Genomic DNA, 27,297 nt, shown 5'->3' with positions numbered 1-27,297 from the left:
TGGATTCGATGTCTCTATTGTAGCAAGTCTAACATCCAAGTAAGATCGCCAAAGTATCTTGAATTTCTCAAAATAGATTCAAACTTTAGTTAATAAATACAAAGAGAAATTGCCGTTAAAAAGCAAGAAGAAAAAAATATCATGATTAAACTGTTCATTTGAAATAAATAAACGGATAAACCTATCAATTGGTCTAGTATTTCTGATTACAACTTTGTACATTTATAACAAATGATTGTGAGTTCAAATCCTTGCATACATATCTTAATTTGAATATACATAAGTATGAAAAGGTATGGTCGCTCGCTGGACTCAATAAACTTGGTTTGACTAGCTCGACTCAAAATAGTAAAACGAGTTTACAAATGAGCTGAATAGAATATCATAACTTGACTTGCAAACAATCTTCGATATACCAATGTTATTGAACTTGAGTCGAGCTCAAAATAATTGTTGCCGAACCCGACTTAACCGAACCCAAACACTAATAATTCGACTCATTGACTGACACTATCATTTATTTGTATTGGTATTTGCTAAGAGAGATGAGCAATATGAAGCAGTCCACTCGACATAACGACACCCCATCTTAAAGGGTGATGATATTAGTACCATAAGTTCTTATTAATCTATCATATTCATGCATCATCAACTTGTAGTCTTGTACAATCAGAGGCGGATCCATGAATTTGTGTAAACGGGGGCAAAAAAAAAAGTGGTAACGTTTGATGCCGAAAATAGTAAACTTCATTAAATTACACCTTAAGATCCTATACGTATTAGGATTATTTCTCCTTCAAAATTCTTCACCAATATCAAACAAATATAAAATGCATAATTGACAAATTGCAACAAACAAATAAAACAACTAATAAATTAATTTTCAATACATAATTGCAACTGATAAGCTATTTCTTGTTAATTATGGTTTATAAATTATAAGTTATGTTAGTATTTTTACTTACTTTATTGGTATAAAACGTTGGGATATTTGTATTGTTATTATTTAAGTCTATTTGAATATAAATAATAATAATACAAACTTTTGGAGTTGTAATTAATTATTATTTTCAATTTTGAATTGTTATCTTCTTTTTAAACGGACTTTGATTGTTATCTGACAATCCATTTTTCCAAATTAGTGCTTAAGTTGGGGCATTTAAATTTTGGGCTGAGGGCATTTAGTAGTATTTGGGCTTTTGTAACATAGTTTTACATACCCAAAATATGTATTATGGACAGCCAATAGGGGGCATTACCCCCGTTAATCCTATATTACATCCGCCCTTATACAATGTAGTGTGATAGATTAATAAAATATCATGATACTAATATCATTTCTTCATCTCAAAATGGAGGTGAAATAACTCAAATGCTCTTGATCCATCGCATCCAACTAATAGAGCGTATACAATCAAACATAATGCAACAAACAATCCCATTGACAGCGATTGAATAATTATATGATTATACGTTTTTACCCACAATCTCAAAGCCAAAAAATTAACTGTAAATCCACCAATTGGATTAATACTTCTGGGCCTTTATGGATTGTTTTATATAATGGGCTTCATATATATATATATATAGGGTAAGGTTATTTTAAGAACCCAAAACCTTTAAAAACCCTTTTTAAATTCAAATTATTCACTATATAATTGTTTATACATGTTCAAATGGTTATATAATTGCTTAACAATGTTCATATAACCATCTATATACATTTGATCATCATCAATCTCATGAAAATATTATTTTACAAAAAAAACTTGCATACATATGATCGACCTGCATACATGTGATCATAACGTATTCGTGCACATGTGATCATAAAATTCATGTTTCCAAAAATTGCATAATGGATGATAATCCATGTTTCTACATAACTGTAAAATCTAAAATTTCATCTAAATAATTAAAAAACAATCAAAAAACAATTATCATGTAAATAATAATTAAGGATTAAGCTTGATTTAAAAAGTTATTAAAAGTTCTTGCCTTTTTAGATGTTCTTAAAATAATTTTTCACTATATATAACATTAGGAGAGATTGAGAGAATAGAAAGAAAAAAAAATGCTTGGAATGACGTTTTTTATAGACAAAAGAACGAAAACGAGAAAGGGTAGATGATTTTCGTTCTTTTCATTTTTTAAATTGGAAAAAATGGTAAAAACAAAAATGTTTTAATTATTTTATTTTAAGTATTGATGGGAGTTATCAATTAATTTTAACTAGATTGGTGCCCACGCAATGCAGCGATAGTAACGGCGACGATATGGTGTGGTAATTAACGTAAAAGTAATTTCGTTGCGGTCGGAGATGTGATGAATTGTTGTGTGGGATATGAAGGGGGGAACGATCTTTGAGTTAGGGTTTTTGTTATGTGTTTCTGCGTGAGGAAAAAATAGGTGTTGAATTTTTTTAAGGGCATTTTAGTCACAGTCTATAAAATAGAAATAATGATGTTATTAAGATGGACGGTAAATGTGTCATTTCAGGTTCTTAAAATTAAGAAGAGGGGGGGTTGTTTTATAACGGAATATAGATTATTTATCAAATGATAAAATAATATTTAATTTGTAAAAGAAAAATTATTAACTTATTTTCTATTTTTGTTCATATTTTTTGTAAATGTTTATGTTTATATACAAAATAGCAATATAAAGTAAAATAAGTATTAAAATAAAACAAATAAGATATGATATTGACCCTTAGATCATAGTTAAATTGATGCACGGAGATTCACAAACCAACTGATGCACAATGATTTGCATGATGTACGGTGATTTTCAGTAAAAAAAAAACTATTGTTTTTTTTTATTTTACTTAATACTTGTTTTGTATTAACTAAAAGCTATATATATATATATATGAAAAAAGAGAATATAAGGCAGTCTCGTTGGAAAAGAAGGAGATGACACAACAGCCGGAGAAGGAGGAAAAAAGAGATGATGGCTTGATCTAAGCCCTTGATCGGACGGCCATAATTGACCCCCTTGTACTTCTTGGATTGCTTGTACTCTAATTATCTTTCCACTATATGTATATATATATATATATATATATTATCTTTCCCCTATATATACTATATTATAAAGCAAATAAGGTTTCAACTTTCAATTTCAACAATGTACACATGATAATGCATGATATACCATACAACAATGCATCATAATTTTCAACTTTCAACTTTCATTTTCTTTTCTCACCTTAAATTTCAACCATTCATTTTTCTCTCTCTTTTCCATAAATTAAAGGTTTCAACATTAAATTTCAAAAATGTACATATGATAATGCATGATATACCATACATCAATGCTCTACAACTTTCAACTTTCTTTTTTTAATCTTTCCTCAAATCTCAACTACTTATTTGTTTATCTCTATTCCATAAATCATTTTATTCCTCTAATTCAGTGAAAATCTTTAGTATCAAAAAGCGTGTACATCGATAAATTATAAAAATTTTATGGGTGTTCTTAAAATTTAATGCTCATTCATTGGTGATGTCATTCGATATACTTTTGACGAATTTTAAAATGATGGCGGAGCCGGTACGGCTAAGACATTTGGCTATCACACTCTATGACCTATCACCCTATCATCTCACCGCCGCAACGCACGAGTATCTTCTCTCGTATATATATATATACTAGATTATTGTCCCGCGTAATACGCGAGATAACATATTTAATTAGTGACAAGTTTCACAATTCATACATTGACAAACATAAATGAAAGATGTTGAAAATAGATTAATTAGTATCATGATGCCAAAAATGTAAATTAATTAGTATCTATGAATTAATATGCATATAAACAAATTTTCATTGAAAACTATCGCATTTACGATCAAAGTTAAAGTATGTCTTTATATAGAAAAAAACCATAAAATTTCATGATTTTATGTTTCTATAAACAATTAGAACACTTTAAATTATTGTAACAAGTGATAGTTTAAAATCCAATATAAACAGATTTGTTTAGCAGAATATAAATAAGAGCTCTATATGAATTTGACTTTTTTTTAATTAGTGTAACTATATTACTCATTTTTTACATTTTTCACGTAGTTTAATGTTTATATAAATACACACATAAAGAAATTTAACAAAACAAAAGTAGTTAGCATTTGAACCACACATATTTGGGATGAAACCCAGTAATCTCGAAAACCCTCTTAATTATCTACTCCTACAAATGTCGGAAGTGTGATTTATACCCTGATGGATTTCCCTAAGGTTTAAGACCTTGTCAATAGCTCACATTTTGAAAGTTTACTTTTTGTGTTTATACTTAACCTTTTGAAATTTTTAAAATTAATTTTACATCAATATATTTAGAGTTTCAAATTATGTACTTATAGTTAATTTTTTAGAATTTTTCAAAGTATTTTTCTGAAAATCATGGTTGAATTTTGTTAGTAATATTAATAATATTTGAAACAAATATTAGGTTTATGTAACAAACTTAAAAAACTAAAATATTTAGGAAATTAAAATCTAACAATACAATAATCAAGATTTGAAAGTTCATAATATATATAATCTTATAAGAGACCCTAAATTTCAACATCTATATTTATTAAGAAAAACATTTAATAAATAACTTATTAAAAGCGTCGAGTAATAAGTTTTTCAATTTGATAGGATCAACAACATTTGTAAATGTTGATTGAGTGAAATAAAACATTTCAATTGGTTAATAACTATCTAAGAAAATCGTATTTTTGTATATATAAAAGTAAATTATATTTTCCCGCATATTACACGAAACAATATAAATACGTGAGATAAATATAATAAAAAAAAAATTTTTGACCGCCAAAATTTTATTTTATTAAAAGGAAAGAAGTGAAAGACCTTCGGCAAGTTGCAAATATAATAAGTTTTAAGAATAACACAATTATTAATTATAAATAAGATATGTTAAAATACAATTGTATTGTTATTTAAAATTTTATTTGCATCAAAAATGGCTAGTAAAATATATAAATTTTTGTATAATGACAATGTAATGTTAAATAGATCTAATACTGGTGAAGATGGTAATATTCAAAATTGCTCTGTAGTGTAGTTGGTTTTATGGTTGTTATATATTTTTATAATGACGATATAAAAGTAAATATAAATAGACAAACTTTATTTACTATAATGATTAAAATTCAAACCAACTCATTTAGGTGAGTTGGCCACCATGACATCATTGAGAGTCTGTTATCTTAAGAGATGCATGTTCAATTTTTGCCATGAATAAGACTGATAATGGTAGCTAATCATCGATGCAAAAAAACTCAGCATTGAGGTTTCGTAGGTGCCAATTCGGCACACGGGATCAAAGGGTTCATATCGATCTACCATGTGATTTAAATGAAATTTTAACAAACATATTATCTTCTTATTTATATAAAATCAAATACCCAATTATAAATCTTAAACTACATTATGTATCCAACGATCTTTATTCTTTTAAGGATGATTTTTTTGGTATATAATGAATCAAAATATGTTTAAACTTTCATTTTGTAGATTCCCTTGCCTTTTGAAATTAAAATCAAACGTTCAATCCTTGGATGAACTTGGGGAATGTTGAGTCAACTTAACTATTAATAAATAGATATCATCATCTTTATTTGTTTAACTTCATTTTCAATCTTATATTCTTGTTTCAATCCTGTTAGGTTATAAACAGTTTGGTTCCATTAGCTAGAAAATTCAAACCGTTTTTTGGACCGGGTTCGGTTATTTAGAAATTTTGAACCGTTAATTTTAGTTATCCGAAAAAACCGGTTAATCTCGGTTCGATTTTTTGTTAAACATTTACTAAGTAATGCTAATATAACATTTAAAATTTCAATTATAATAGTCAATTTACATTTGTAATAATTTAGTTTTTCTATGTATAATAGTCACTTAAGTACATTAATATTTTGTTTTATAAGTAAATAAATAAATATACATATATATGATTATGTGTAGACATATCAAAATTCGGTTTTGTTCGGTCAACTGTAGGGTAATAAATATTAAACCGTAACGGAACTGTTATACATCGTTTTTTCGGTTTTTGATTTTTTCGGGTTTCATTTTTTTTCGGATCACACCGTTCGGACCGGTTTTTCGGTTTTCCGATTCATTTTTTACACCCTTAAATCCTGTTACTTATTTTAACATGTTTAAGAATATGAACTTTACTCGCATGATCACTTTTGTATTTTCATTAGTTAATTAAAAAATGTGTCCTTTTAAAAAATAAATAAAAGATATTATAATAGTAATAAATAAAAGTAGATAGTGAGCACTACTAACTTTTTTATAAAGTTAGTTTTGATTCAGACGTGCTGTAAACAATTTTAACCAACGATTTGTTGGACCTCCAACCCTCTCTTCATGAAAGATACCTTGAGATGAGAAACTCAAAACTTAAACCCAAATCCTTAAGACAAAATCACATCCGGGGACACATAGTAGATTTTGAAGATACCCCTAAAGCTAGAACTTTTCTATTCGTTAACATAAGGTTTTTTAAATTATTTTTTAAGACTATAAAATAGCTTTCTCATAATATGTTTCCTCTTTATGTAGATATTAATTTGCTTAGCCGATATAATATGTTCAATTTTACATATATATTTTTTTTAAATCAAGTTTTCTGTAAACAACCAATGTGAATTTTGGAAATTTCATAATATAAGTTTATTATATATTCTAGATCTATTGACATTTTACTAATTATATAAAGTGCAATACGTACATACTATAATGGTATGTTTTAATAATTAATAAGAGTATATTTTGACAAATGATGTAAAATATAAGTATTAATATTATCAATTAATAAAAATAAAATAATTAAATTTGATCTAATGTTTATAAATCAAAGATGGAATTTCATCTAAGGGTTCTTATTTGTTTAGGAATTAATTAATTTAAGACATTGTTATATATATTGATAGATATTTACATATTCATTGGTTTTAAATTATTATATCAAATTATTTCTCCTTTTTATGATTTTATCTTTTTAAATTAATATATATAAAATTACTAGATTAAATCCGTCTGTTGGACGTTAATATCATAGTAAATTCGGTAATATTATAATAAGTAGATAATATATGATTTATTTAATACTCTTAATAACTGAAATGTATTAATTTTATATAAAATAGTTAGTAAATATTTTTTTAATGTCATATATAGTCGTATACATAACTTAAAAGAAAAAAAAGTTGTTTTAACATTCACATTAAGCTAAATCATACTAATTAATTTAAAGGAAAAGGTTTTACAATTTTATGACTCTTTTTATATATAACTAAGGGAGAATATGAGAAAGTTTATAAGTATTTTTATTTTGATAACAAATATGATTTTTGTTTATTTGTCATATTGTTAAATAAGTAGTCGTTATTTACATATCAATTGAAATGCAATATATGTATATAAACTTATCTCATTTAATTTTACATAACATTCTTAGTTGATAAATCTTAATATATATTAAAAGACAATTGATCAAACTTCCGTTGTTCAATCATAACTTTTGTTTCTTCAAATTAACTTAATAAACATGTGATTAAATTTAGCTTTATATCATTTGAAAAGAAACATAGATGGTCGATCTCTATTTAGTAGGATTTGATAATGGTCCATCTAATAAGTTATAATATTTAAATAAGAAATTAATAGTCGATTTATAAATAATTGGATAGGATCTTGGTGTATCTCTAAAAAATAAAGATAAAATATATAAATAGAACCCCAATCTAAATAAATAATAGTATTAGTATATCAATTAGTGTGAAAATACTAAGAGAATGTCAAATTGGAAAAAATCCTAGATGTTAATTACACAAGATTGCCACATTAGCCTTAATCTATCCTCTATTAGAGATATCTTTTATTTTTGAAAATTAATATTATATCTTTTTATGATTTAAATATCTTTTTAAATTAATATATAAAATTATATCTTTTATTTTTGAAAATTAATATTATATCTTTTTATGATTTAAATATCTTTTTAAATTAATATATAAAATTATATCTTTTATTTTTGAAAATTAATATTATATCTTTTTATGATTTAAATATCTTTTTAAATTAATAACAATATATCTTTTTATGATCCAAATCTGGTATACGGGATACGGCATATGCGTATGCGTTCGCAAACTTTGACCTTTTTTTCTTTATCTTTTTCCATTATATTGTAATTTATTAAATAATAAAAAAAAGGATCTTCCAATTCGACAATAATAATAATAACAGCATCATCTCCAATCCTCTTTCGGTTTGTTTTTAATCTAAAATTCGTGTATACAGTTGCTTCTGTATCTATCTATCTATCTATCTATCTATTAAAATTAATAAACTAGGGTTTTCACAAAATAATTATTAATAATAATGGGTGTAGAAGGTGAGTCAACTCAAACCACCACCGTTGACGGTGGCGATAATAATACAGAGATCAATCTCAATATCCGATGCTCTAACGGCAATAAGTTCGCCGTCCGTGCATCGCTCCGATCAACCGTCGTCGATTTCAAAGATCTGTTGGCTCAAAAATGCGATGTTCCGGCCAATCAACAACGATTGATTTATAAAGGAAGGATTTTGAAAGATGATCAAACCTTAGACAGTTATGGTATATATACATTCTGTTTATATCTATGATAATATTTATTTATATTAAATAAATTAATTTTCTTTTTTTTTATATACATTCTGTTTGTAGATTTATGCATCGGAAAGGTAATAATAATAACATGCTTGATCTAGTTTATTAGTAATTGCGTGAATATTTAGTAGTATTGATCCAAGAAGATAATAAAAATATATAATGATTGACTAATAGTATTTTGCTGTTTGTGAAACTTGATGATATTACTTCAAGAATACGAACATTGCTTTATAAGTGCGTAAACGTACAAATTAGTTGATTTTTTATTTTCCTAGATTTAGCTAGTTAATTCTAGCTCAGAATTTGTTACGAGTAATGGTGCAGTTATAGTACTACTTATGGATTTGATCTGAACTTGTTTATGCGAAAAAGATTGAGTTTTAAAGTAAAAGAACTATGTGTGTTTATCAGTTTATGCTTAATGTTTTTGCAGATTTCTTTGGTTATTTTATAATTGGGATTGTTTTGTAGGTTTGCAGGCAGATCACACAATTCATATGGTGCGCGGTTCTGCTCCAGCACCAGCTACAAGTGCACCTGCTGGGACTGCTAATACTCCCCCGGTTGGTTCTCAAGGTGCGGGTGCTAATGAAGGTCTCGGGTTGGGAGGTGCTGCAGCTGGTGCACCCTTATTTCCTGGACTTGGTTTGGGTGGACTTGGGGGTGCTGGTGGACCGAACTTATTTGGGGCTGGACTTCCTGAATTTGAACAAGTCCAGCAGCAGCTAACTCAGAATCCAAATATGATGAGAGATATGATGAACACACCAGCAATTCAAAGTATACTGAATAACCCTGAAATCATGCGTAGCATGATTATGAGCAATCCTCAGATGCGTGATATCATTGACCGTAACCCTGAACTGGCTCATATTCTCAATGACCCTGCCATCCTTAGGCAGACACTAGAAGCAGCCCGGAATCCTGAGCTTATGCGTGAGATGATGAGAAACACTGACCGAGCAATGAGCAATATTGAATCTTCTCCTGAGGGTTTTAACATGCTTAGACGCATGTATGAGAATGTTCAAGAACCCTTTTTGAATGCCACGACAACGGGTGGAGGTGCTGCTAATGATCCAGCTTCTAACCCATTTGCAGCTTTACTTGGGAACCAGGGTGCTGCTACTCAAACTCCTGCTGCAACAGGCGCAGAAACAACTCCAGGATCTGCAGCTCCTAATTCAAACCCACTTCCCAACCCTTGGGGTGGTACTACTGGTATTGATTTAATGCATTGTTTGGTATGATTCTGTGACGGAGTGGAATGCTCATTGTCTGAGTGAAAGTAGTTATTTGCTTTGTTTGAAGGAATGGAATGACCGGGACTTCGAGGAATGTGAATTCTTCCATGTTGCTTTCATTCCACGGGCATAAACTGTCCATTTTTCTTCTTTCCCGCTCCATCATCGAATGTAAATAGAAGTCACAATGTAACTTGAATTTGCCCTTAACTTTCAATAACACTAAACCCTACAATATTTATAATCCTTAATTTTAATCATATATTTACTTTTCGAACATAACCAAAAAAGTAATTGTTCAACAGTTTCATGGTCGTTTAGTTTGTTTTTTATTTTCTTAGATTGAAATTGTGATACGAAGAATTAGTAAAATCCCACAATTTTTATCTGAAGTTGAATAAATCAAGCAACATTTTAATTTTTAACAATTAAATTCAATTGATTGTGTATTAAAGCATACCAAACACTGTATCTGAAAGACCATTCTGCTCATGTAAGTCAACCAAAGATGATGTTGGAGTGTAATGTAATGACTCATTCCTGTACTTTGTATGTTACTTTCTTCCGTCATTCCATTTCTTTTAATCAAAGAGAGCCTAATTTGTTTTACCTATAGCAAGCCTTATTGTGTGCTGAATTTTGCATGCTGAAATTAATAGGTGGTGTCCAGGCAAACGCTGGTACAAGAGCGCCAAATGTATCTGGGTTAGGTGGTCTTGGTTTACCAGGGTTAGACCGCCCTTCTGGAATGCCGGACATGAGTCAGCTAATGCAAAACCCGGCTGTTTCTCAGATGATGCAAAGCTTGCTTTCAAACCCCCAGTATATGGAACAGGTATGCTGTATTGGTGAGACTATGCTTCATATATTATACCTGGTCTCTTGCATTTTCTAAAATGTTTTCGTTAATACGGAAACTGTAGGTTATTGGCCAAAACCCTCAACTACGCAGCATGTTCGATTCTAACCCTCAGTTAAGAGAAATGATGCAAAATCCAGAAGTACTACGCCAGTTAACTTCACCTCAGATGATGCAGGTACACAACTTGCAAAGCGGATTTTGTGTCACTTTTACGTAGTTTTGTTATAACCTTGAACCAATTCTAATTAGTTCTCTACAGCAAATGATGTCTTTACAGCAGCTTCTACCTCAGCTTAACCAGCAACAATCAACTTTGTAAGTGGAAATTCATATCTTGCTAGATCCTTAAATTTAGTTAAGTCGTGATTCTGTGTATTTAACCATTCTTTTTGTTTTTCAGGGATCCTACCCAGACTGGTGCTGCTACAGGTACAAACGTTCTATAGTTGATATTTTTCACCGTCCCAGTATCATTCCATGTTAGTATGATTTTAAGTTTATAATATACAGGAACACCTAACAATATGGGGCTGGACATGTTGATGAATATGTTTGGTGGGCTTGGAGGTGCAGGATTGACTGTTCCAAATGTGCCTGATGGTAATTGTTTACTTAAGACTAAACATGACAATTCTGTGATTGATTTAAGAGGGGGCCAATTGGTTGTGGGTTGCATAATGGTTTTTTTGGTACATGCCAAGGGTTTGGTTGACTTTAATCACTTCTGTTCAAATATTGAACTTATATGTGAATAGTTAGTACGTCAAGTATGATATTATGTTTTTTTCTTTCCATCACTCAACAAATATGCTACTAGTAGCATATATGTTTTTATGTGAATGGCACTAGCAGCGGCATATATGTGATCTCCGTTGATAATCTATTTTTTTTCAACAAATTGATTTAAGGATGTTTTTTTGAAGCTAGTTTTTTACCTGCTGGATTAGGTGGGGATAACCAAATTTGTGTTTATAAAGAAATGAGTTAAAATTGTTTCCCTATAGTTGAGGCAGTGTTACACTATCTTTCAGTCCACCACCACGAACCTTTTTTAAAAAAAACTATGTGTCAAGTCAAGTTCTGTAACGAAACCACCATGTATCACAACATATTCAATACAATGATCATTGTTTATAATCTTTTATGCATGTAGTGCCACCAGAAGAACTTTATGCGACTCAACTATCACAACTTCAAGAGATGGGGTTCTTTGATACGCAAGAGAATATTAGGGCGCTACGTGCTACTTCTGGAAATGTTCATGCTGCTGTCGAGAGACTCTTGGGAAACTTTGGTCAGTGATGTGGTGTTAAAAGACAGCCAAGCTTCTAATATGAGTCAGTATTAAAGTATTCTTTGTAGACAAAGGGAGGCTTGTGAATTTTCTTTCGAAGGGGGTTGGTGCACAGTGTGAATAATGGACATATGAACTAGAAAGAATGCTTGTGTTGCACTGTTGAAACCGGCCTCCTTTTGCAAACCTTTTTGTTGTTTGCTGTACAATCCGATTTGATAGTTCATTGATGTTTTCTGATGTTCCTATAAAGATTACTCATGTATGCATCTATAAAATTGACATGCGGCTTAGTATGTGTATCCTTATAGATAAAGTTTATATCTTGGTGTATAAATTCAAATGTAAGCTATGTGAATCTAGTAATAACCTAATTCACTGAAAATTTGTTTGATGGAAAAAACAACTATAAAATAATAAAAAGACGTATAAGTTGGAATCATGTTTTCCTACAAAAGCTTCTGAATTACGTTGCTAGGCAAATATTTTGGGATAGGTAAAAGCCACATGTAATAAAGAAAAAACTCGGTTAGACCATTATACGGAGTATCTTTTTTTGAACATAGACCATTATATCTAAGACAAAAATTGGCTTATCATTCCTACATAATCTGAACAGAGATAACTAAGTCCGTTTACCTCACGTCACAATGTTTAGGTCACAATGGCGCGGCACTTCTCTTTCACATTTACGAGGTGTGTTTGTAAATAAATTATGCGGTTTTGCATTTTGGAAAATCCTGTCCTAACATGTTTTTTCAAAAGTGTTTTTATCTCAATGAAAACACAGATAATCAAGTTAATAATCAAATAATTAGTTTAAATTTGCGTCTAAGAAAATAATATAATTTATTCAATCAAAACGCACACTAAAACAAAACATTAAAACGATCAAATTTATTGTTCCCTCAGTCTCAATTTAAAGGTACAAATTTGACTTGCTAAATTTTTCTTCTTTAACTTTGACCATAAGTATATTTATTTATATAATATATAAAGCTCAATCTATCTATATACTTTTTTACTACATCAATTATTATATTATACACGAAACAATTTAACGGTGAAAAATGGCTTGTCAAAATAGTACATTTAACAAAAGAGTTACAGATGTCCCGGTTAAATTTGGTGGACCAGAAGAAAGTAAAAAAAGTAACAAAGGGAAATTTATACGCCTTTGCGAATCGAAGACGCCAAACTTGCAGCAGCAGCAGTGAACGAACTTGAAGATCAATCAAACAACAATTTATTATTAATATGTTGTTTTATAATTTGATTAGAAATAATCAATCGGCTAGATTATCCGACTTATAAAGTTCGATTATTACAATTGAGAATATGATCAAGATGATCAAATAAAGGATTGATCAAGATAAATCAATCCAAGAATACAATCAATTATCACTAGAATATTTGCAGAAAAATTATATATACGAAAATATGTAAAACTGGAAGATCGATCTTGAAACCCTAAAAAGGGTGGATGATAGTATTTATACTCTAGGACTATGACAGCTTGCAGCTTTCCTCCCTCCTCTTTCCCTTTGTACAAGATCAGTCCTGCTGTAGATAAAAATAACAACCCTGCACAATATCTTAACCCTGAAGTTATTAACATATTCAAATATAACCCAAAGTTTATATTAGATAGTTTTAACACCCTCCCTTAATATAAACTTTAGGTAGAAAACAAGTCTATCATGTTCATTTTACTTAACAAAAAATCATGTTGTCTTACATAAAGACTTTTTGTGAAAATGTTAGCTGTTTGATCATTAGTATCAATCTTAACAAGGTTAAGCAATCCAGAAGACACTTTTTCCCTAACAATATGAATATCAATTTCAATGTGTTTTGTTCTTTCATGAAGAACAGGGTTATTAGCAATTAAAACTGCAGATTTATTGTCACATTACAAAGTAACTGGTAACAAGTTTTCTACCTTCAAATCAATTAACACATTAAGAATCCATACTAATTCACAAGTCACAGTAGCCATAGCCCTATATTCAGCCTCAGAAGAGGACCTAGATATTGTGTTTTGCTTTTTACTTTTCCAGGAAATAAGAGAATCATTTAAAAAAATACAGAAACCTGTAACTGACCTCCTGGAAGTAACACATTTCCCCAGTCAGAATCCACAAAAGCAGTTAAGGAGAAAGACTGACCTTTCACAATATGAATTCCTTTACCTGGATTTTTCTTCAAGTATCTCAAAATTCTAAAAGCAAGCTTCAAATGTGAAGCCTTTGGAGCATGCATATATTGACTTAAGCATTGAATTGAGTAGCTTATGTCAGGTCTAGTAATAGTAAGGTAAATCAACTTACCAATAATTTTTTGATACAAGGTTATATTATCAATGAATGGATTAGAATCATCATTTCTATCAGAGATAATCAGGTTCATGTCCATAGGAGTTTTCATAGATTTAGACCCAAGCATACCATACTCAAATAAAAGATCCATACAATACTTTCTTTGAGTCAAACATATTCCTTGTGAAGTATTAATAACTTCAATTCCCAAAAAATATTTAAGAATACCAAAATCTTTAATAAGAAACTTTGTTCTTAAGAAATCTTTAACCTTTTCTACTTCAGATTTGTCATTTCCAGTAATGACAATGTCATCAACATAAACAAGAACTGCAACAAACAAGTTATTACCAGTTTTAGTAAATAGTGAGTAATCACTTTTACTTTGAATAAACCCATACTCAATCAAGGCTTTGGTCAACTTATGGTTCCATTGCCTTGGTGCTTGTTTAAGCCCATAAAGGGATTTATTAAGTTTACAAACTCTTTGATCATCTTTAGAAAAATATCCAAGGGGTAAAGACATATATACTTCTTCATACAAATCACCATATAAGAATGCATTATTAATGTCTAACTGATACGAAGTCCAACCATTTTGAATTACCACATTAATAAAACATCTTAACAGTAACCATTTTAACAACTGGAGAAAAAGTTTCTTCATAGTCAATACCTTCCTTTTGGTTATACCCTTTAGCTACTAATTTAGCTTTATACCTTTCAATTTCACCTGATGACTTATATTTAATCTTATATACCCATTTACAACCAATGGGTTCTCTTCCTTTAGGAAGATTAGTCAAGGTCCAAGTATTGTTCCTATATAAAGCTTCCATTTCAAGATTCATTGCCTTAACCCATTTAGGATCTTTGGCAGCTTGATTATAAATGGTTGGTTCAAGGTTTTTATTTATACTAGACAAGAAATTAAACACATTTGAACTTAAATTAGAATAATTTACCACTCTGTCAATACCATATTTCACTTTACCATCAAGAACATAGTCATTTAAATTTTTTGGTAAATTACCAGTTTTATTAGACCTTCTAAGAATGGGTGTTTCCACTGGATTTTCTTCATTAATGATACCAGAATCATTAAAATGAATACCCTCAGGAATATCATTATCATTCCCACCTTGCAACATCTCATTGATGTTTTTATCCAGTGTTGTTGTGCCTCCATTGTCATTGGCAGATTCAGAAGTACTACCAATGTCAAAGGTTGCTCTGCCATCACTTTCAGTATTTAAAAAATTATCATCATTGGGTCCAGTGGATCCAACCCTTTCATTTATCCTGTCAAAGAATGTAATAATTTGTTTATTAGCAAAACTGTTAGTTCCCATTTTGAAGGGAAAAATGTTTTCATAAAATTTAACATCTCTACTATATAAAACAGTTTTGCTTTCCAGACTATAAAGTTTATACCCTTTCTTTGAATTTGAATAACCTAACAAGACACATTTTTCAGCTCTCTTAGAAAACTTATCTTCATTATTTAAGATAGTAGCATAACACAAACAACCAAATATTCTTAAGTGATTCAAATAAGGTTCAAAACCAAAAGCAAGTTCATATGGGGTTTTCCCTTTTTATACAGAAGATGGTGTTCTATTTATCAGATAAACAGCAGTATAAACACACTCAGACCACATATATAAAGGAATCCCTCCCTGAAACAAAAGAGCTCTGGCCACATTCAATAAGTGTCTGTGTTTTCTTTCAGCCACCCCATTCTGTTGGGGTGTATAAGCACAAGAAGTCTGATGCACAATACCAAAGTGTTTAAACATGTTATCCATATTTAAATTAACAAATTCAGTTCCATTATCATATCTAATTACTTTAACAGTTTTTCCAAACTGAGTATTGATCATTCTAATAAAACTTGACACATTTTCAAACACTTCAGTTTTTGATTTTAGCATATAAACCCAAACAGCTCTGGAATAATCATCTACCACAGTCAAGAAATATTTAAATCCTTCTTTACTAGGTTTTCTTCAAGGTCCCCACACATCAAGGTGAATTAGTTCACCTACATTATTTGTTTTATGATCACTTAAAGGAAATGGTTCTCTAGTTTGTTTAGCTTTATGACAAGTATCACAAAGAGCATTTTGATCAACCATAGTAATATCAAGTTTATCTTTTAACACATCAAGTACTTTATGTGAAGGGTGTCCTAATCTAGAATGCCACATTTCAGCAGACACATGACAGCTAGTCACAGAATTCAAACATATTATTTGCATAAATCCTACTAGTATTTAACAAATATAAACCTCCATGAACTCTACCAGTCCCCAAACTTCTCATCGTTCTCAAATCCCGAATATAACATGCATACTCAGTAAATCCAACAAACAATTTGCTATCTCTATTAGCCTTATGCACAGAGAACAAGTTTACATTATATTCTGGAACTACAAGAACATCAAATAATGTTATATGTTCAGTAACATTTAAATCACCAATTTTAGTTATTTTTGCAGAGGTTCCATTTGGATGATTAACAGTCAAGTTTAGTCTAGAAACATCAATTACATTTATCATGTTCTTGTCAGAAGCACACATATGCTGGTTTGCTCCAGAATCAATAATCCAGTGAATTAAACTTATTAAATTATTAATTTTCACATTAGAATTAAAAAAGGTTGAAGACATAAAGGCATTGAATAAAGCACCTGCCATATTAGCTTGTGTTTTTCCTTTAGAATCCTGTTTCTCATCTAACAAACTCATGAGTCTTGCAATTTGATCATTAGTAAATGGGAAACCAGAATTATCAGATATAACAGTTTTAGAGGATTGTCCATTCATATCAGATTTATTATTCCAGTTATTTCTTTCATTAATCACATTATTACTAGTATAACTTTTATTTTGATATGGTTTTTTCTTATTAAAATCTGGATATCCAACAAGTTTAAAGCATTTATAAATAGTATGACCTTTCAAACCACAAGCAGGATTAGCACAAACCAAATTTTCATTTCTAACAAACTTTTTCTTTGAATCATTAAACTTAGAGACAAAAGCAGAATTAGCAGGTTTAACATGATTCACAGAACTAGCATTCCTATGTGATTCTTCTCTAGACAGAAGTGCATAAGCAGATTTCACATTAGGTAAAGGATCTCTGGTAAGAATAGTACTTCTAACAGACATATAAACATCATCAAGTCCCATAAGAAACTGCATTAATCTAATTAAGTCATGATGAGTCTTAAATTCTTAAGCAGCTTTACAAGTACAAACAGGTAATTTCACCATAGCATCAAATTGTTTCTAAAATGTGTTCAATTTATGATAATACTCAGACAAAGAAGAACCATTTTGACTTAGAGTATTAATTTTATGATGAAGATTAAAAGTAACAGATCCATCAACTTTATCATAGGTTTCTTTTAAGTCATCCCAAACCTCACTTGCAATTATAGAGAAAATTTGACCCATGTACAAATCTTGACTAACAGATCCTAATATCCAAGATAATACCACTGAATTACATCTATCCCACTGTTTAGCTAATACAAGATCATCATTATTTTTCTCACATGAACCATCTATAAAACCTACTTTATTTTTGATTTCCAAAGCAAGCATCATAGCACATGACCACACATTATAATTCTTAGTACCACTCAATTTAAAAGACAGAATAGAAGCACCACTAGTATCAGTAGGATGAAGATATAAAGGATCACCAAAATCAAGAGCACTAACAGTAGTAGGCTTAGAGCTACTATCAGGAGGAGGTTCAGGAGCCATAATCAATCAGATAACAAGCAAATAAAGAACAATTAATGCAGATTATCAACTAATAACTAACAGAGAGTCAAACAATTAACAATTAATCACACAACTTTCATACAAGAAAAAAACATAAACAGATAACAAAACAAAAAAAAAAAAAAAACTAATAATCCCTTCTCAAATAAAAAAAATGATTAAAAATATATCTTAATCCCACACCAGAATCAGTGATAGGATTCCTGGCCTCTCATATGAAGGTAGGTCAAGTATTAATCCTGGTGCTTTTATGAGAAAAAGATAATAAAAAAAATTTAATATATATATATATTATATATATATATAAAATTTAATTTGAGAAGAAACTATAAGCAGATTTAAACACAAATAAAGAAAGGAAGAAGAAGATTTAACAATACAGTGCTATCGGTTGAAGGTAGAAAAACCCTAATTTTCTTCTTGATTCACTTAGTCAAGAAGAATAATCAGGATCTGAATATGAAGAAACCCTGGATTTCTTCTTGATTCACTTAGTCAAGAAGAAGAAGGATCTAAATTGATAAGCAGCGGAATTATCGAGATCGTAAACCAAAAAAACCCTAAAAATTAGGGTTTCTTAGATCTAGGGTTTCGAAATCGAAATACGCCCTAAATCCAAAAAAACTTATAAACCAGAAATCACCGATCAGATGGAACCTGTCTCTGATACCATGAACGAACTTGAAGATCAATCAAGCAACAATTTATTATTAATATGTTGTTTTATTATTTGATTAGAAATAATCAGTCGGCTAGATTATCCGACTTATAAAGTTCGATTATTACGATTGAGAATATGATCAAGATGATCAAATAAAGGATTGATCAAGATAAATCAATCCAAGAATACAATCAATTATCACTAGAATATTTGCAGAAAAATTATATATACGAAAATATGTAAAACTGGAAGATCGATCTTGAAACCCTAAAAAGGATGGATGATAGTATTTATACTCTAGGACTATGACAGCTTGCAGCTCTCCTCCCTCCTCTTTCCTTTTGTACAAGATCAGTCCTACTGTAGATAAAAATAACAACCCTGCACAATATCTTAACCCTGAAGTTATTAACATATTCAAATATAACCCAAAGTTTATATTAGATAGTTTTAACAAGCAGCAGCACAGACACGTTTTTCTGTCTGGGAATCAAATTCTTCAAGGTAGATATTATCCAATTTCTTTCTTGTTATTTTTCAATTGATGATTTCTTTCAAGTTATCAGGTTATATATACATATACATATGTTAAACAAATCCGTACAAAGTTGGTGTATCGATTGTTGGCATTGATAGAATTCGGTTGGTAATAATTTCTTATCAAATGTGTATATATATCTACATCTTTTCTTAATTTATTATCTAACGTTGAATTAATAATAATATAAATAAAAATCTTCTATGTACCCATAGTTTGATCTCGTGTGATGAAAATTGAATCAATGTATGTAAACATACAAATTTGAGGCCTTTAAAGCTTAGAGGCCTAAAGCCCCTTGCTTTATTTGCCTTACCCTCGAGCCGCTACTTCCGAACCAATCCAAGTTAGATTAAAAATCAACATCAGCATATAGCTGCAAGATGTGATCAAGAGTGCCCCATATAATAAGCATATGTGTTGGACAACACATGAGAGATCTCGTCTAGTGAACATAGGATATCTATTGATATATTCGCAGAATGGTTGTTACGGGCGTTTAACCATGTTTACGGTTTAACATCTTTGCCTGCTCGTGAATAACAGTGGCATATTTCTGTGAAAAGAGAATCTTACATTCTCCAGCCACAATAGCTGAAATGCACAAAATATAATCAAGAGGACGAAAGTTCGTCTTAGTTTACATACACCAAATTAGCCATTGTAATATTTTTGAATAATCTAGATGGAATTATATCACTATGGTCTATGTAGGCTTCTTGTTGGATGTTTCCTTCTCTGCAGTTATAGTAGCTATGCCCAATTAATGTTGACGTCTGTAATACCAAATCTATAATGTTCATTGCTTCTCCTTTTTCTTAATAGTTGATATAATCATGCAGGATACACGAAGAATGTGATATTTTATACCTTTATCAAGTATTTTTTGTGGATTTTGCATTATGAGAAAAGGAATATGGCTCCCGGTTCAAATGGCTGCTCTCTTATGAAGCAAAATGATTCTGAAAGTGAACTGGTGAAGGCATCTGGCACCAAGAGACCCGAGCCTGAGTGCCTAATGAATTCTCCCGCTCCTCATCTACAAACCCCGTTAAGAAATAACGGACCACATCTGGTCTACGTCCGCAAACAACATAAAACCACAATGTGTAACAAATCAAAAGATCTACCAATCAAGCTATATGAACAGGATGAGAAGCAGAATCATGAACAAGGTCCCATGAATGATTCAGTAGTAAATATTCCAAAAGCTGTTTCTCAGCCACATCCTTCTTCAGAAGGTTTTTCTTCAGTGTCAAAGTGGCGTAAATTGGATTGTACACAGAGATTGAGTGTTCAGTATTGGGAAGAACGATTTTTTTTGTTGCAGAACTTTTTAAAGGTTTTAGATCGTTCAACACAAGATGATTACAGTCAGAGTATGTGTTTGCTTACGCAATAGTTATATTATGATGACTTTTATAGTGTTTGCTATCTTGTTATCCTGACCCTACCTTCTTTTTGTTATTTGACAGTGCTTCGCTCCCTGTCCTCGGTTGACCGTAGCAGACTCGCAGTTGAACTTGAAAAGAGAACTGTTCAGCTCTCACAGGAAGAAGGTATTAATAGCTTATAGCCTTTTTATTTAAATCACAACTATAATAACCTTGATCAGTCACCCTATCAGGTTGCACTGTAAACTTCAGCATCTTTTCCATATATAATAGCATCACCAGAATCAAATTTGATTTATTTAGACCCAAGTAGAAGCATTACAGGTCTGGCAACAAACATGTTAAGTTAAACTTTCTCGTCAGGGTAATGAGGCTGCTTGGACCAACCTTGAGGAGGATGAACTTGTTTGTATATAATTACAGGATTTTATTTAGGCTGTGATCTGTTGGCTGAATAATGAGGTAACAGTTAATCCACAAGGAAAGTTATATAGATAAATAAGAATGATAAAAAATACGTTGCGATTTTACGTTGATTTTGAACTTTTTGCTTTACCATTTTCGAGCACTGCCTAGAGTTAGAGTTCACTAAAATTACTACCTATATGTATATGTATACTCTATATAAAAGAGGAACCCCCTCCCCAAATCTCAAAATACAACTCCAAACTACCAAAAATACCCATATCCTTTATTTATTAATTTAAAAATCCCCAACTAATATACCTATAATACCCTTAATGAAATAATTTACAACATAAGCCCCTCACTCCTTAAAACAACTACACTACCTCCTTTAGCATCAAATACTTTTACATTTACCACCATTGCCGCCCCCACCACCCGTCGCCGCCACACCCATCGCCACCGCCGCCGCCGCTACCACCACTCGCGCCACTTCCACCGTCGCCGCCGCATTGCGCGGGGCATATGACTTGTTTATGGTAAAGCATAAGCATGAAAATTGAAAGCTATCCTCATAAGAAGATAATGATCAACGAAGATTGATCCAGTGATCAAATAAATAACATCATAATATAATTTACGTAGACACACTCAAAAAGCTTTTGAATAAACAATCAATATTGATCTAATAATCACTACCATGATCTCATGATAAGGAATATGGTTCAAGAAACTTGATCATATTTCTAAGGACACTATTGTATGATCAAGTGATCGTTAGAGGAAATAAAGAGTGTTAAATATTTGAGATACAAGTTGGGAAACAATTTTATCATATGTAAAGGCCTGCAAGAGGACGTGTGGAGTACGGTCGTTCTTCAACATCTAGGGGTTATATAGTGGATTAAGCAAAGTATAACACCTGATACGCGCAATGTCCATTCACATATCACTTCGTACCCATTTCTTGATATATTCTAAATAATTTTGAGACTTTTTCAGCTACATGATTTGAACGTACCATCAGTTGTAGAACAACACTCCTATCATTAGGTTCAATATGTTGGTGTATTTATAATGTATTTAGTTATCCTATCATATATGTATCCCATTGTATACTTAGGTCCATGTATATCTCTTTTATACCAATGAGAAACATTATAGAAAATCATTTGTCAAACAATATAACTCTCGGGTACCATGTTATTGCGTTGTATGTTTCTCATTACTAAACAAGAGATGTATAATTACATAGGCGGGCCTTCATGGACCTAAGTATACAATGAGCTATATGAATATTACAGGCTTACTATATGCATTACAAATACGTATATGTACCAACACAATAAATCCATTCAGCAAACAATTTCTATTTAATATAAAAGTTAGGATTTATCTACACTTCTACAAAAAGCCATTTAACATATATTATATGGAATATTTTAGTTAAACAAATTAACACACTTTTTTGTGAGTCGAGATATTTTTTTTTACTTATTCACACATCTTACAAGGTCGGACTTTGAGCTGGATGTTGTAGAATTCGTTTGACACTCAAATTGATATGCTAGTTCTACAACATAAACATTTAAGTGTGCCAGTATTAGTAGCTAATTTGCTATTAAGTCATTAAATGCAGAAGATGTAACGGATCTGCAAAGAATATCAGAAGCTAGCTTACTAACGTGGTCCGTATATATGCACTTTTGAAACCTTGCCAAAGAATTTATTCTCAAAGAATCCATATATATACATGAGAGTAAAATGAACCAACCGCATCCTTTAGGTGTTGTAAAATGTGAAGAGGCGATACCTGGTCATATATACTTTGTGTCCAACAAAGATTTATGAGTATTAGGCCTAAAAGATGAAATATTGTGAAGTTGTGACCAGTAGATGAGAGACGGTAATAGATTTTGCTAAACCCATGGAGTCCACTTGGAGGTTATTGTGGATAAGTTAGAGGGAAGAAACTTATGCAAAAATAGGCAAGCTTAAATGGCTTTATAGTTAGAACTAATGACAATGGATCCTGCTTAGTTGAGGTTGTCGGACATTACCGATGAACAGTATTTAAAACCATTGTTATTTTAAAATCTGGTGAAGGATGAACAGTTATTCCCGAGATTTGGTCTGATATAAATTTTTTTTTGTCTTATGTTGTCTATAAACCCCGATGGCATCACTTGTGTCATTTCAAATGTGAAATTTCTTAGAGTTCACCATGAAGTATGGTTGAATTTTTCATATTGTTTAACAAACATATACCGTTCTCTAAATTTTGCATCATTCTGGGTATTTTGCAGCGAAAGAGGTCCAACGTGCAAAAGTTTTGGATGTCCAAGGAATGTCGGAATCAAAGAAGTAACAGAAGTAACATGACATGATGTTGATATATTGATGCCTACAACTTAACAAGTCACTGACCTGCTTGCGAAAAACTTACCCATCGAGTATTGTTAATCAGTTGTTTCTATATATTTTTTATTCTTTATTTTTGGTCTTCAATTCGTTGAGGGCTTGAGGCTATTGTTAATAATGGCAATATTGTTGTGTTATTTTTTACCACTCAATAATAATTAATGTATATATCCAATTGGTTTGATTGTATTGACATTGACGTGTAAATTAACATACAAGGAATATGTTACAATATGTTTTGGGCACTCTATTACTTGTATGCATATGCACAACAATATATAGTCACACACAATGTCGTGTGCTTCACACTACTCTACACTATACAATATACATTGTGTATGGCTAGATGTTGTCGTGGATATATCACCTCCCATAATTCAATAAACAAATCCATGCGTTGATTTTGTTATAATATGTAGCAATGTGCATTTTGTGGTTAGTCCATTTGATCGATTATAGTACCATATTCTGTAAAACTATGGACGTGGTGTACCATATTGGAACTAAATCAAAAACTATAATGACAAGTAACATGATTGGTGCCAAACAATTTAGAAAATTCAAGTCTGACCTTTGGTCAAAAATGTTAAATTTCAAGTCTCGACTTTGTGGGTCAAACAATATGACTTCATATTCAAAGTTTCTCAAAAATATACGTAAAGCAGACTGTAAATAATACAACCGTATTCCGTAAAATAACCAAATGGAAATCCACATGAGACCCACCAGTTTCCTATATGATAGTATTAGTGTAGCTCCAAAATCCAAACAACATAAAACGTTATTTTCAAAAGAATACAAAAAAAACATAACTGAAAATAACCACCCTTTTCTTTCGGACACACACTAACTATGTGTAACCGTCAACACCACCATCACCATAAGAACCCCATATCTCCCACTTCCTTAAACTTTTTTTTTCTTCTTCCTATTTTCGTGTTTTTATATAAACCCACATTAATTATGAACAACATTACTACTACTACTACTACTAACCATAATAATAATTTAATGATGATGATCATGGGTGGTAATATAATAACTCCAACATCATCATCTGATATGCAAATTTGTCCTGTTTCCCCTGACCCACATGATATTTTCAGGCCAACACTTGACAATTCTGATGTCTCTGCCGGAAATATTCAGCCTATTTCTACTATAAGGCCTCATCAACAGAACCCGCGTAAGAAACGAACCAAAACGGTCAGGGTGCATAACAACAAGGCCATTGTTAATGTTGGTGTAGGTTCTGGGCCTTCTGGTAGTCATTCGGGTGTGATCACGAAAAAGAAGCCCGACCCGAGCGCTCCAAAGATTACTCGTCCGTGTACTGAATGTGGAAAGACTTTTTGGTCATGGAAGGCGTTGTTTGGGCATATGCGATGTCACCCTGAGAGACCGTGGCGTGGGATCAACCCGCCGCCTAATCTTCAAAGGATGCGGCATGATGGTTTGGATGCCCGTGTGGCGACAGAGGACGATGAGTACGTGGCGGCATGCTTACTAATGTTGGCCAAGTCACCAACAAGTATTCATGCATCCACTAGTTATAAACAACAACAGAACTCGGGTTCACAAGACATATTAGGGACACAAGTTAGTCATGACCCTGAAGCCCGGTTTGAATGTTCAAGTTGTAAAAAAGTTTTCGGGTCACACCAAGCATTGGGTGGGCATAGGGCAAGTCACAAGAATGTGAAGGGATGTTTTGCAATAACACGAAACGATGGTGCATCAACCGAAGAACTTGAAGAAGGGGAGTTTGTGGGTCATAATTATGATAATCGGAATGTTGAAGTTTCGGGCAGCAATCAGCAACACAAATGCAGCATTTGTTTGAAAATATTTTCAAGTGGACAGGCACTTGGTGGACACAAAAGGTGTCACTGGGAGAAAGAAGATGGCAATTGCGCAACTGGATCAATATCACAAGCGCATCCGCCACCGTTTAGGTTTGATTTAAACTTGCCTGCATCTATACAAGATGATTCCACCTGTTCAAGTGCAGATTTGGATTTAAGATTAGGGCTGTGATGTCTTAGATAGCATTATATCAATGGGTGTGTAATTAATCTTTCATACAATGTTGTAAACATACATATACACCATAGTAAAATAATAATGTGTACTAATTAGCTTGTATCATTTCCTTCTTCATACACTTATGTAATTCCTCGTGTTTCGTTGGACAAACAATGGTTTCTTTTGTGCTTGTATAATCTCATTATATACTACTCCAATTGATTCATCTGGCAAGCTATAGTGTCAGACAGCCGCAATCATTGTGCTCCAAGAAACAATATCTCGAATCAATATCATATATTAAATAGACATCTATCAGAGTACTGATAACCAACTCATTTAACTCGTGGTTTTGTCTGATTATCAAGGTCGGCAGTTGTTATAATTACATACGTATATCCCGACCTTTTGATATCATTTGAAACTCTAGGGTTTGAGGGTTTATTCTTCTATTCATAAGGCTGTAAGTTGATCGGTTCTGGTTTCGGGCCGCCAAGCGGCGCTGGGAAGGAATCCGAGCAGCCCAGGGAGCTACTGTATGGGTGCCAGCGGCGCTAGTTGCTCCTACCGCTCCAGATATTCTTCGTTTGACTCTTGCCTTGCCTTCTTGTGATTTGTAATTTCCATTGGCCTTTATGTTGTATTGATAGATGTCTTTCACCCTTGTTCGCATCTTTCGTGAACCTGCGTAACATTGAATTCATTGAGTACCAAAAGTTCACACTTATAAATTCATTTAGACATTAAAATGTGGCCAAATGATGGGGGGAATTATCACAACATCAACGCTCATCATATACCCCCACATTTAAGTCTTTGCTTGTTCTCAAGCAAATAGTCCAAGAAAAATAAAGCACTTAAAGATGAGTGGACAACTTAAGTGTAAAAGTTTTCCTACTTTTAAAAACATTCAAAGAATAGTCGATGCAAAATGTTTTGAGAAAACTTAAGACAAATCAGAAAGCTATAGCTTAGAGGTAAAGATAATCAATCAATCAAAACTTAAAGCTAACACTTTATTTGTGGTAATGCCTCTAAAACTGTCCTATATATCTACATATCCTACAGCTCAATCTTACCTCTTAATGCAGACTTGTTAAACACTTAATTTAATTTCATTTAATGCAGCTTGAATGACTGATGGGTAAAATATAGTCTTAAATTTATAAACAAGAAAATACTAATAGTTAGACTTCTACACACAGGCAGTGTACCTTATCATGTATAGTAAAGCTATCAGTAAGTCCAGGATCGAACACAGGAACTGATTTAAGAGTAAGTGAGTTTTTAAGTAGCTAAAAAGAGTTTGGTTTTTAAAGACACCACATCATCTTGATTTTTGAAAAGTTAGTTTAAAATTAAAAAGAGTTAGTAATTCCGTAGAATTAATTGAAAAGAGAAATTTTAATATCAATATTAATTAAAAGATCATCTACTTCGACTCCATGACACAACTTATTTAGGTTGCACTTAAATGAAGAACCAATTCAAATATGTTAATTAATAACCGAGAACTAAACAAAGACTCACTCCGTACCCGTCAAGTTCGTTACTTTATTCAATTCCCTTAATTAACTAGTTCTATTACCGGTACCCCGAGACATCTTTCATAACTTTCCTAATCAACTAATTGTTTTGGTTATTTAGA

At 31.5% G+C, this 27,297-nt stretch overlaps 3 protein-coding genes across 3 annotated transcripts; 2 read left to right on the top strand and 1 right to left on the bottom strand.

The window, feature by feature from the left end:
- The first annotated feature begins 8,256 nt into the window (after nucleotides 1-8,256).
- On the top strand, nucleotides 8,257-12,379 carry LOC122611283 (ubiquitin domain-containing protein DSK2b-like). The gene is made up of 8 exons (XM_043784282.1): nucleotides 8,257-8,650; nucleotides 9,158-9,907; nucleotides 10,590-10,765; nucleotides 10,854-10,967; nucleotides 11,052-11,107; nucleotides 11,193-11,221; nucleotides 11,303-11,392; nucleotides 11,946-12,379. The coding sequence occupies exons 1-8, from the start codon at nucleotides 8,410-8,412 to the stop codon at nucleotides 12,092-12,094; spliced, it is 1,605 nt and encodes a 534-aa protein (XP_043640217.1). The 5' UTR covers nucleotides 8,257-8,409; the 3' UTR covers nucleotides 12,095-12,379.
- Nucleotides 12,380-17,701: 5,322 nt separating this feature from the next.
- LOC122610850 lies at nucleotides 17,702-18,184 on the bottom strand. Its single transcript, XM_043783808.1, has one exon. It carries the CDS (start codon nucleotides 18,182-18,184, stop codon nucleotides 17,702-17,704), a length of 483 nt encoding a protein of 160 aa, XP_043639743.1.
- A 6,463-nt stretch (nucleotides 18,185-24,647) lies between these two features.
- On the top strand, nucleotides 24,648-25,680 carry LOC122610849 (zinc finger protein ZAT3-like). Its single transcript, XM_043783807.1, has one exon. It carries the CDS (start codon nucleotides 24,648-24,650, stop codon nucleotides 25,659-25,661), a length of 1,014 nt encoding a protein of 337 aa, XP_043639742.1. The 3' UTR covers nucleotides 25,662-25,680.
- The last annotated feature ends 1,617 nt before the right edge of the window (nucleotides 25,681-27,297 follow it).

This window comes from Erigeron canadensis, chromosome 8 (assembly GCF_010389155.1).
Source record: "Erigeron canadensis isolate Cc75 chromosome 8, C_canadensis_v1, whole genome shotgun sequence".
NCBI lineage: Eukaryota > Viridiplantae > Streptophyta > Magnoliopsida > Asterales > Asteraceae > Erigeron > Erigeron canadensis.
This window is presented reverse-complemented; position numbering and strand designations above follow the sequence as displayed.

Coding starts and splice junctions, on each gene's coding strand:
- LOC122610850 (XM_043783808.1), bottom strand. CDS start 18,184: ATGGCTCCTGAACCTCCTCCTGATAGTAGCTCTAAGCCTACTACTGTT.
- LOC122610849 (XM_043783807.1), top strand. CDS start 24,648: ATGGGTGGTAATATAATAACTCCAACATCATCATCTGATATGCAAATT.
- LOC122611283 (XM_043784282.1), top strand. CDS start 8,410: ATGGGTGTAGAAGGTGAGTCAACTCAAACCACCACCGTTGACGGTGGC. Junction 11,108..11,192: donor AACCAGCAACAATCAACTTT/GTAAGTGGAAAT, acceptor TTTGTTTTTCAG/GGATCCTACCCAGACTGGTG. Junction 11,222..11,302: donor CCAGACTGGTGCTGCTACAG/GTACAAACGTTC, acceptor TATAATATACAG/GAACACCTAACAATATGGGG.